Consider the following 11,458-nt stretch of genomic DNA (forward strand, 5'->3'; position numbering starts at 1 on the left):
GTAATCAAATATCATTGGACTCAAAATGCTTTGCAAATTTAAAGGAAAGGGGAAGCTCTTCAATTCTAACGGAGAGGTCATCTCAACTACCTCTGACTACACTGGAAATGATGCTTATTTGACACCAAAATCAAATTTCCATTAAGTAAAAAAATAGCTGACAACTCAGGATTTTTCCTAATATTTTACTCATCGTATTTTCAGGAGAAAGCAAAGAATACAGCAACTGATGATTCATATGCCTAGGGATGGCAGGAAATGTGAAGCTATTTAAGAAAGTTGACTTACCGGGTCCAATCCTTCTTTCTCCAGTTTGGCCTTTTCCAAATAGTAGCTTTTTTCAGCCACACTGAGCAACCTCCAGCTCTCACTGATCTTCTTGTTAATTTCAGATTGGGGGAGGTGGGGGAGCTCCTGCTGTACTTTCAAGTATATATCATAATAGTACAGGAGGTAAGCAGATCTGAAACACAAGTGGATACTGAACTTAGAGTCTATTCCTTAACAACATACCTGAAAGAAAGACACCACCAGTCATATACTGGCCTCAAGGGCAATTCTGACAACTTTCATGGGCTTGTTTTCCATAGACAGCTGGAAAAGTCTTTATTAATAAAAGTAAAGACATATAAAGAGACTTAGGGGACAGGGCGCACAGACCAATATCATTCAACAAAATGTGAAAAATACTTGAGTCACTAATAGTGCTTTAACCATTTAGTGGACATAAAGTGGTAGATCACAAATTAAACATGCAATTATTGGGTACTGTCAATGGATGGATGGCCTCTAAGAGGAGATGGGCCAGACCCACTTGTGACAAGATCAGCTCAGTTCCACAGGTGGGAAAGTGATTTTGGTCATGTGACTAACTCAGGCCAAGCCTGGGGATATAAGGAAGAAGCCAGTAATTCTCTAGGTAGGACAGATACCTGGGAAACTGTGGCTGGTCTGAGTAAGCAGTTGCAGGTGAGTACTGCAGGGAATAAAGGGATTGTTTAGATTAATCTAGCTCTAGGAAGGAGGGCTGTGGACTCCGGATTCCTGGTTCTCAGAAAGAATGAGACCACTAGGATTATAAATAGGACCCTACCAAATTCACGGCCACGAAAAACACGTCATGGACCATGAAATCTGGTCTCTGCCCGTGAAACCTGGTCTTGTGTGCTTTTACCCTATACTATACAGATTTCACAGGGGAAACTAGCATTTCTCAAATTGGAGGTCCTGACCCAAAAGGGAGTTGCAGGGTGGTTTCGGTATTGCCACCCTTACTTCTATAGTGCCTTCAGAGCTGGCTGGCCAGAGAATGGTCAGCTGTTGGCCTGGTGCCTAGCTCTGAAGGAAGCACCCTGCCAGCAGCAGCACAGAAGTAAGAGTGACAATACCATACCATGCCACCCTTACTTCTGCACTGCTGTCTTAAGAGCTGGGCAACTGGAGAGTGGCAGCTGCTGAATGAAGGCTCAGCTCTGCAGGCAGCAGTGCAGAAGTAAGGGTGGCAATACCATACTATGCTTATTTCTTCGCTTCTGCTGGCAGCGGTTCTGCCTTCAGAAATGGGCTCCCAGCCAGCAGCTGCCACTCTCTAGCTGCCCAGCTCTGAAGGGCAGCAGCGCAGAAGTAAGGTAGCAGTACTGCAAACCCTCCCCCCCCCCCAACAACCTAGTGACCCCCCCCCACCCCAACTCCTTTTTAGGTCAGAACTCCTACAATTATAACACCACCATGAAATTTACTATTTTAAAAACCCTATGACTGTGAAATTGACCAAAATGGATTGTGAATTTGGTAGGTCCCTAATTATAAAGGAGGGGGGTTGGCAGGTGCCTGCTCAAAGACAGAACTGTTTGAATTGTGGAGCCCTTGGTTCTATGATTTTACTGCCTTTAAAATACTAACTTATTTTCCTTTGCTTTCATTTAAGGTAAGTGCTTTACCTGTTCATGACTCCGCTCTATTTTATAACTAAGGTCCATGTACTCAGTGACTGTGTTGGCCTAAATTCTGCCACACTCCAGAGCAGCAGACTAGAAATTCTATCAGACTCGTATTTTAAAAAGAATTATTTAAAATGGAAATACTAATGTTTAATTTAATATAAAACATTCTACTATGACCCTTAATACTTTAAGTTGTCATTAGGTGTCAGTCAATACCCGACTGAGATAAACGAAGTTGTTCCCGTTAGCGGTACAGTTTCAGGCTGCTTGCAACTCAGACAGGCAACACAATTGTGTTTTTTTAGCTCCCCTTACAGTTGCAATGTTTTTTAAATGACATTTTAGATTCTGGAGTGCAGTTCTGCAGTAAAGAGGGTTTCCCCCCAACCATGGAATTGCAGAGACTGCAGGACTCTGGTCAAGCAACAGCAGTTATCAGAAAGGTACGGTACATAACATTATTTCAAAGTGGTATGGCTATATTCCTGTATATAGGATCTAAATGTGCTCTTTGGAGCTGGGTAACAATTGTTTAGGGCAATAAGTAAACCAGACCAAGTATATTGCAGAGGTAAGTCTTATACCAAAAGATAATGAATACTGCTCCCAAATTGTACAAAGCCAGAGATTAACTAGGCAAGGAAGACAGAGGAGCTCACCTGGGTTTTTTGGCCTTTTCCCCTTGATCGCCAGGACTTTTGTATTTTTTCTTCTTCTTAGATGGTACTGGAGATGCATAGGTGTAGGTGCCCTCTATTTCCTCCATCACTACAGTTACTTCAGTGCCATCATACTGAGCTTCCATTGCTAAAACAGACCATTATTTAAAAATGCGTAACTTCAATAATTTCGAACACCACTTCTGTTTATGAAGATGAATTAAAGACAATTTACTAAAACTGAAGACTGCACTGACCCTTGATTCCATTAACAGATTAGATATTTAGATTTATTTTCACTATTTTATTTCTTGAGTTTTGTACAGTACAAAATCACAGAGAGACACTAGTGGACGTAAGTACAGCCCAGACCTCTAATGTATTCAAGGTAATCACAGTAAGGTACTGTGAAAAGGAAGATTAGGTGGCTCATGGGACCAGCCCTTGTCTTCTAAATTGCTAATTCAAGTCCAGCCCAGGGTAGTTGCACCTAAAAGTTATGCACCAGATATGGGGGCAGCCACCATGAAATGAGTTTGATTTTTTTTAGCCCACATCTCAGTGGACAGTTCCAAAAAACACTTTATCTGATTGTCCAGGCTCACAAAAGCAAGGCCAAACATTGAATGAGCACGGAGGCTAAATAATCCTTCTATCCAGAGAGGTGCCCACTCCATTTATTCTGAAGCAGGTTTTATTAAGTAAGTGCACGAGAGTCAGGATTTCGCGATCCACATGACCCACGACAGCAGAACAGAACCCAACAGAATACAGAAAAAGGCCTCAGACCTGCCTGATGCCTCGGCAGGGCACAACCACCTAAACTGAGGTGCAAAAGGCAAACTCGACCACTCTTCCGAGCCAAGACCCAGGCTGCCAGCAGCGCGCGGCCTGCCCTAGCCGCTCCACGCGGGAGCGCGGCGCTGTCACCGCCGGCAGCTGTCACGGATAACAGCTGCCTCAGCCAGCAACGCGCCAGGCGCCGCTGAGCCCGGGAGGCAGCCCGGGGAACGCGGCGCGCCAGCAGCCGGGTGCAGCCCGGGGAGCCCCTACGAGCCAGCGGCAGCCGGGAGGGGCCAGGCCGGGGCCGGGGCGCCGCGGCCGCGGCGGTGACTCACTTGGCAGCCCCGGGCGAGCGCGGGCCGGTCACATCCCAGCCGGGGCACAGGGTCCGGCGCAGCAGCGTGGAGGCGGGGGCAGCGGCGGAGCTGCCAGCGAGCGACATAGGCGGCGGCGGCGGGCCCCGGAGGCTGCGCTCGGCGAGGGGGGCGGCCGCCCCAGCATGCCGGGGAGACGGCCCGGCCCGGGACGCGGTGACAGGAACCTCCCCGCCTCTGGCGACCGAACGCCGGGAAGAACCCGGCCGCCGCACCGGAAGTGCCTCCCCGTCCACAAGCCCTTCCGGGGTCAGCGCGCGCCTGACGGCGTCCGGGCGTTAGAGGGAAGCGTCGGGTAGCCGGGGGGGCGGGGCGGAGGTGTCAACTAAGAGCGGGAAAAAGGGAGGCGGGGCGGGGTCCCGAGCCCCACAGCGGGCGGCCCGGGGCGGGGTCCTAGTGGGGTGAATGGGGAACACACAGCCCGAGAGGCGGCGCTTTGGCCCCACACCCCGGGTGCTGTGAGCCGTCCGTTGAGCCGGGCCCCATGGGCTCCCCCCACCCTGGGCCGGGCTCCCCCCTGCTCGGTGGGGCAGGCCGTGCAGCCGGCCGCCTGGGCTGAAGGCTCCCGCCTGGCTTGTCTGGAAAGGCCTGGGCCTCGTGCCATCCCCGTCAAGCGGGACGCTGCCTGCCCAGCACTGCCTCCCTCCCTCCCACGCGTGAGAAGCAGGCGAGGCCTGGCTGACCAGCACGGCTACAACAACAGCGCTGCAGCTGGATTCCCGCGGGCACAGCCGCTCCAGCCTTTGCCCCAGCTCTCAGCAGGGAAGCTGCTGGTGAGGTTTTAAACCGGACAAGCCACCTGTTGGGCGCTTTGTTACATTTTTGGGACTGAGGATTTGTGCCGTATAGGATGTTGGAGACACTGCACCACTGTGTGTGTGACCTCCCACACCATGCAGGTATGGTCACGGAAGCAGGCCAGTGCACTCCTCAAAATGGCGTCCCCCCATGTGGCATGGCGTGGGGGGTAGGTCACACTAGCAGGGGCAGGCCCACGCCATTCCTGGAATTACCAAATGTCTTGTATTCTGGGAATGCATGAGTGGCCACCCTAGCAATCACCAAGGCTCCTAATTCACAAGTTCCAATCCCCACAGTTCACACAATCACTCCCAATTTCATCCCAATTTGCACAGCCACTCCTACCTCATTGCAGCCCTCACAGCCAGTCCCTGCTCTTACTCTAAATGACACATTCAGTCCAAAGTGGTTTTTCAACTGCCATAACTACTCCCAACAGACACAGACTCTATCATGGGAGCTTATTATCGTGTATGACTTGTATTATCATAGTGCCTAAGAATCCCAGTCATGGACCAGGTAGGTGCTGTACAAACAGAACAAAAGGACAGTCGCTGCTCCCTGATCCTAATGTGCCCCTTACGCCCAACTGACATAGCCATTGGCAACTCAGACCCCAGCTGCCACAGCCACCCTGTATTCCATCTCTTGCTTCCACTAAATGCCTGTCAGCCCTGAAACAGCAGAGTAAAATAACCAGATTTATTCTAGCTGAAAGCTTGACAGAGAGAACTATCACACAGCTCCCCCAGAAGGAGGAATAGGGGAACTGGTAATCTCAGAGAGCTCTATACGTACAACTCTCTCTCTCTGATAATTAATTCAGACACTCTCCAAGAGCTGCCTGAAAGTAGGGTACACTCTTGGTACTATTTAGTGGGTCAGCTTCTGGTTTTGGTTTCATTTGTTTATTTATATATTTTACAGGCGTTCCACCTCTAAAGATGGGGAAATCCAACCCTCATCCATCCCAGAAGTATAAACGTGAAATTTGAGCATTAGAATAAGGGCTCCTTTCATCTAATAAAATCATCTGCTAGTAAGGGCAGTTATCCTGCTGAAATTCTGCAGCTGTTGACCTGTTGTGTATGTGTAATTAGTGGCAAACTGTTCTGCATTGAGTATGAAACTGCTTTAAGACCCTGTACAGTCCTATACATTCCACAAATTGATCCCCGAGCAATGTCAGGCTATTAGATATTGTATATCATTATTTTAGGGGTGGAAAGGCTGACTGAGTTCACTGAGCTGATCTGTAAATATTGTCATAAATACAGGAAACAAGTAAAAATGTCTTCTTTGAAAGAAAGTACTACATTTTGCACATTGTTCTTAGCTAAGTTTCTCATTCTGCATATGCTGTCAGTTGCATTTGAAATGAAAGTTTTTGTTTAAAGTGGACATTTCTGAGGATCCTGCGGGCATACAGCTTAATTGCTGAAAAGTGACACCAGCAGTCAGAATTTTTTTTCCATCCTGCTGTAATAGTGTTTTGAGAAACAGAAAAAGAACATTGCTATTTAAAGATCTCCATTACTGGCCCACAGAAGGGTGCAAAGATGTGCACACTGGCCACCTTTGGAGTCAGAAAGCATCATCTCCCCAGTACTCCCAAGCCACTGTCTCTCAAAAATTCAGAGACTTGAGAGAAAAATGGATCACCCTCTTCAGCTCCCTGCAAAGTTTACTGATTATGAATTTAAAAGATTAGGTGTCACATTGAGCTATACTGCTCTTTCACTTCTGATGAGTTATTTTATTTTCAGATCCTGATTTGGTTACCGATCAAATTGAACGTAGTCTCATTGTGTTGTTGTGGCTACTGTTCATCCACTCTGAAAACCTCCACTCAGAGGCCCATGAGGATAAGTCCTCTCTCTCCCCCCATTTTATTTAACACCTGTATCAAGCCGTTGTGATGGCTGGTGAGACAATTAGGGCTTGAGCACCAGCAGTAAGCAGAAGACGCTCAACTCTCCATCTCCTTTGTGCCAAACAAACAGTATGATTTCTAGCTCTCTACCTAGTTGAAATCAACAGATGGCTCAAGCTAAACCCGCATATGAACAAGATGATACTGGCAGGAAGAAGGAAGTGCTTCAAAGAACTTTCCTCCTCTATAACATCCCCCTCTATAGAGACCATTTTCACGTGGTGTGGAGGGTTGAGTATTCGAAAACTTGATTGGCTTCTGCACAAGTCTTTACAGTAGGGAAAACTTGCAGAAAATTCCCATTGATGCCAATGCTGGTTCAAGGGTAGTGCAGCATTTGATTAGCTCTCTTCTGAGCCAAGGTTAGATGATGGGGTGCTTAAGCTGCCAGTGTTTTATGTTTGAAGTTCTCAATATTGCTAACGTTGGTGGCTAACATGGCTATTATATTGATTGCTTGGAAGTTATTGTATACTTAGTCTTGTTGTCTTTCATTATAGCCATTTATCTGGCGCTCTTTTTCTTGTGGCTTCGGGACTCCTATTTTGTCACACCACTCAGAAAGATTCTTCTTGCTGCTAGTAATTTCAGCACTATGATGAAGAAGCAAGTCTGAGAAATGGAGGCTAATGAAAATTATATAATACAGAGAGAGAAAAACATGTGTGTCTGTCTGCAGAATGGTAAATGGGTCACTTTTTTTGCAGAAATGTTGAAACAAGTTGTTACTATTTTTAAAATGGCACTTGTGGAGAAGCAAAGTGGGCCTGTTATTATTTTGCTACGTTTGAGAATTGTCTGCAAGGACAAACACCAGATCTCAGACATGTTAACATTTTCAGTATTCTTAATTATATACATAGTATAAAATGGTTGGAAGGGGGAGCAACACTAGTTTGTGAGATAAACTTTAAAACATTCAGTCGGGCTTGTCAGGATCCTCATTGTTTTTTAGATTTAATAAGCTTTTAATATAGTTCTTGTTTATGAAGTGCCTTTGCTTAACAAACATGTTTCTATTTTTGGGAAGTACATGCCTCCTTAACTTCACCAAACCCTAACAAAGGTTCATGCCAACCAGGAAGCTCTTCTCTTACTAAATCAAGGATTAAGAAAGATGGACCATTTTGTGTGGAAGGAGGAGTCATAGGAATTCCACACATATCTTCAATCTGTAATTACGTCAGGGAATACAGATTCATAAAGACATTTCTCCTCACAAACATACAGCAATTGGGAAAAAATAGCCTTCCCCTAATGTAGCAATGCAACTTAATAGTCAGATTCCCTCTTCCAACTCCCCATTGAATGAAAAAATGGTAGTGTCAGATGCCTTCTCAGGCTCAAAATATCTTTAGGACATTCTTAACTCCTGAAATGCTAGTCTCAGAAGTTGAGCCTAATCTCCTGTTCAATAGCATATTAAACTTCTTCCTGAGCTATCAGATCAGATATCAGCCTGACCTGAAGTGAGTTAGATTGTTTCATTCTTGACCATAATGGATTTAAGTTCACCTCATAATGCAACATAGAAGTTTTTGCTCAGGATTGGGCTGTCACTGGAAAATTGCGTATAGTGGGGGTATAGTAGGGATGCAGTATGTGGCAGCTCAGAATTGGAATAACATAGCTGTATCAGTTAGGATTAGGATACTTTGGTCAGGCTGTTTAGGAGATTCTCATTATTGAGGCTTTGGTTTCCAGTTAAAATGAATCACTGCAATCACTGAGAGCTGTGGTAAGTGGAGGGCCCTGAAGCCATCTTGGCAAGCAGCCAGCCAGGCGGCTGGCAGAGAGAGCCAGAGCAGAGCCCTGCAGAGAGGTGTGGCAATCCCAAGCAGTGGAGTGTGTAAGGTGCCAGGGTGGGAGGTGAGCTCTGCAGATGAACCTCTGAACTCTGGGGCTGCACTGGCCAAGCAGAGCAACTGTGAGTGGGGAGCAGAGAAGGGACAAGCACATTAAAGGGACTTTTGGGTTGCTGGACTTAAGAACCTGAGGGGAAAAGGAAACTGCCCAATTTACTTGTGAGTGGGTCTTTTGATCATGATTTATGTTTATGAACCCTAGTTGTGGTGTTTTCCCAAATTAATGAAGCATTACTTTCCTCCTTTTATTAAAAGTTTTTGCTACACTTAGACTCTGCTTGCGAGAGGGGAAGTGTTGCCTCTTTGGAGATGCCCAGGGGGTGGTGTGTAATTGTCCCAGGTACTGGGTGGGGGCTCGAGCTGGTTTTGTGTAGTATTGTTGAAAAGGAACCCCTAGATACTGTACCCGCACCTTGTTGCTGCTGGCTCCACCTGGCAGAAGGGTTACACATACAGTACTAGCCAGAACATTGCATGTTGCAGAGACAGCATGCTTAGTCACTGCACAGACAAGAGCATGTTTTCTCACTCTGAGTGATTGCTACGTGTCATCCCAGCTGCAGTATTGATAGGGTTCACAAGGAAGCACAACAATCTCTACTGGGCTGGAAGGCCAAGATCAGGCCAATGTGGGTACTCTGGGGAATGAAAAAATGGAGGAAATACCAGATGAATTATCCCATCCCAAAATATCCCTGTACAAAAACAATTCAATCTTGGACTCTTAAGTATAACTGCCTTTCCTTTTTTGAAATTGTAATTAATTACTCAGGACCGAGACTGTTAATGAGTTTAGACTGTTGCATGAGAAAAGAGGTTTTAAGTGCTGTTTGATTTAAACTAGATTCCAAGAGGAAAAGGCTCTCCTCATTTCATTAAAAGCAAAATAACCATTAAATGTAGAGAGTTATTGCACTGACTTATCACATAACCTTCCAGGAGCAGAAACATTTCAATTTATCAGAGACCTAATATACCCATACACAGTGCTTACGTGGGGTTTCATACATTAAAAAACAAAATGAGCCTATCTTCTTTGAAATTGCTTTGACTTTTGAGTCCCCAGCAAACAAAATCTGTCCAACAGTAATCAGACTAGGACATATTTCACAATAAGATAACTGAATTTGTTTTAAAGAGCATATATAAAGCATGTTCAAGGCATTCAGTCAAATCGTCTTAACCACAGTAAAATAAGGGGCATAGATTCAAATTGCTTCTGTAGTCCGGTTATCCTCATATCATTGTTTGCTAGCCTTAAAGGTGACCTTTTATATTTAAAAATAAAATCCAATTTGTACCTTTTTTTCCCCAAATGATTTCTAAAGAAATCATATTTCTGGTAATGAAAATAACAAAGGCAGAGGAAGGCTTCCATATGAGGGGAATATTCAAAAGATTAGGACTGTTTTGGAGAGGAGACTGATAAGTTTGGGACATGACACACACAAATTAACAAATGGCACAGAGCAGGTCGGCTGGGAGCTCCTTTGTACCCTTTCTCATAATAAAAGGACAAGGGACAGCTAATTAAATTGAAAGGTAACCAATTTGAAATTGACAAAAGGGAATACCACTTACCACACTACATAATCTATGGAACTCATGGCCATTCGTTGGAGTGCAAGAACTTAGTAGGATTCAAAAATGTATTAGACATTCATATGGCTAATGAGAACATCCATTAATGATGAATAGAATTTAAAAAATAAAAGACTCTAAGCCCTCTTGTTTCAGAATAATCCAACCACTAACTGAAAGGGGCTAGGAAGAAACTTCATCTATGGCCAAGTTATTCCATCATTGTCCTTCCAAGGTTTTTGCACCTTCCTGTGAAGCATCTAGCACTGACAACTATTTGAAACAGACTGCTGGACTAGATGGGACAGAGCTCTGATCTGTTGTGGCAATCTCGGTGTTCCTAAAGCAACTGTGGATGATTTCCCCGCTCTTAAGTATTTTAATGCTTTTTTTTTCTTATTTAAAAAGATGAGGTATATCTTTCCTGATTTTTGCTGAAGGTCTTCTCTTGTTCTCTGAGTGGGAACCTTTTCTATCCTCGGACATCAATTTTGAATTTTCTCCCATTTTTTTTTGTAAGTTATTTGAGTTAATTAGTGTGGTGCTTCACAGGTGTACTAAAGGTCGTGAGGCACTGCACTCCACCTGCCCTTAGCATGAGAAGTCTCATCTGTATCTGCCGTATATTGCCAACTCCACCTGCCACAAGCCGCACAAGGCAGACTCCAACCCCTGCACCCTCCAAGCATCTCCTAGGACTTTCCAGCCCCTGTTCCATTAGACACTCGCAGTATTCCGATTCCAATTAAACACTACCCCCCAGCTTACAAATTTCACCTCAGATCACTGCTCTACTTGACACACAGCACTTAGATGAGTTTATAGTGATAACAAGTAAAAGCTTATTTAACAGTGTATAGAAATTCAAGTAATAGCAAATCGAAGTATTGGAAACAAATGGTTACATATAAAAATAAAATCATAACCTGCATTCTAGAACCTATACTTACTTCCCTGTGTACTTTCATGTCTGATGGAGCAATGTGCTCCCAAAGTCCTTCCAGCACTTTACAGCCAGGCTTGACTATGATCATCCATTCATGAGACAATCAGGCTGTCAGCTTGCCTCCATGGTGAAAAATCCCAGGTAGTCTTTCTGCTCCCCCAGATATAGCAGAACAATCCATTGTCCATAGTGGTGAACAGGCTGCCCCCAGCTGGTTGTGCAGTCTACAAGAAAGGCGTATGTTTTTTCCTGTAATCTCTTAATCAGCATCTGGGTCAGTATGCAAATAGGCACACATTGTGAGGTAGTCACATACCATGACCAGACCAGGAGATAAGTGTGTGTTACCCACTGCCTGAAGGAAACCTGCCTGAGATGTGTTCCCTCCAGGTTACCTATCTTAAGAACATAATTTTTAGAATAGACCCATAACTCTTTAAACATTAGCCATACATATACTTTTCAATTACGATGATGACCGGTGCTCTGTTAACACGTCAGGTCTACTGAGAGTCATCTTTTTACTGAATTGTTATGCAGATATCTAACCTGGGGGATCCCTGTAAAATCCTT

General features: G+C 44.9%; 1 protein-coding gene across 5 annotated transcripts in view; it reads right to left on the bottom strand.

Annotated features, from left to right (window-relative positions):
- The window catches only part of HMGXB3 (HMG-box containing 3), a 34,311-nt gene extending 23,201 nt beyond the window's left edge, over positions 1-11,110 (bottom strand). For 3 of the 5 annotated variants that reach the window (XM_039484968.1, XM_039484966.1, XM_039484964.1), the window contains exons 1-3: positions 3,721-4,015; positions 2,603-2,750; positions 289-463 (exon numbers count right to left, since the gene is read on the bottom strand). In XM_039484968.1, coding sequence (XP_039340902.1) covers positions 289-463; positions 2,603-2,748 — 321 coding nt within the window. In that variant the 5' untranslated portion in view covers positions 2,749-2,750; positions 3,721-4,015. Of the gene's footprint in view, positions 1-288; positions 464-2,602; positions 2,751-3,720; positions 4,017-10,889 lie in introns of those variants that run through there. The other 2 variants (XM_039484965.1, XM_039484967.1) reach the window with 2 other exon arrangements.
- Between the last annotated feature and the right edge of the window lie 348 nt (positions 11,111-11,458).

Source organism: Mauremys reevesii, linkage group 8 (assembly GCF_016161935.1).
Source record: "Mauremys reevesii isolate NIE-2019 linkage group 8, ASM1616193v1, whole genome shotgun sequence".
Classification (NCBI taxonomy): Eukaryota; Metazoa; Chordata; order Testudines; family Geoemydidae; genus Mauremys; species Mauremys reevesii.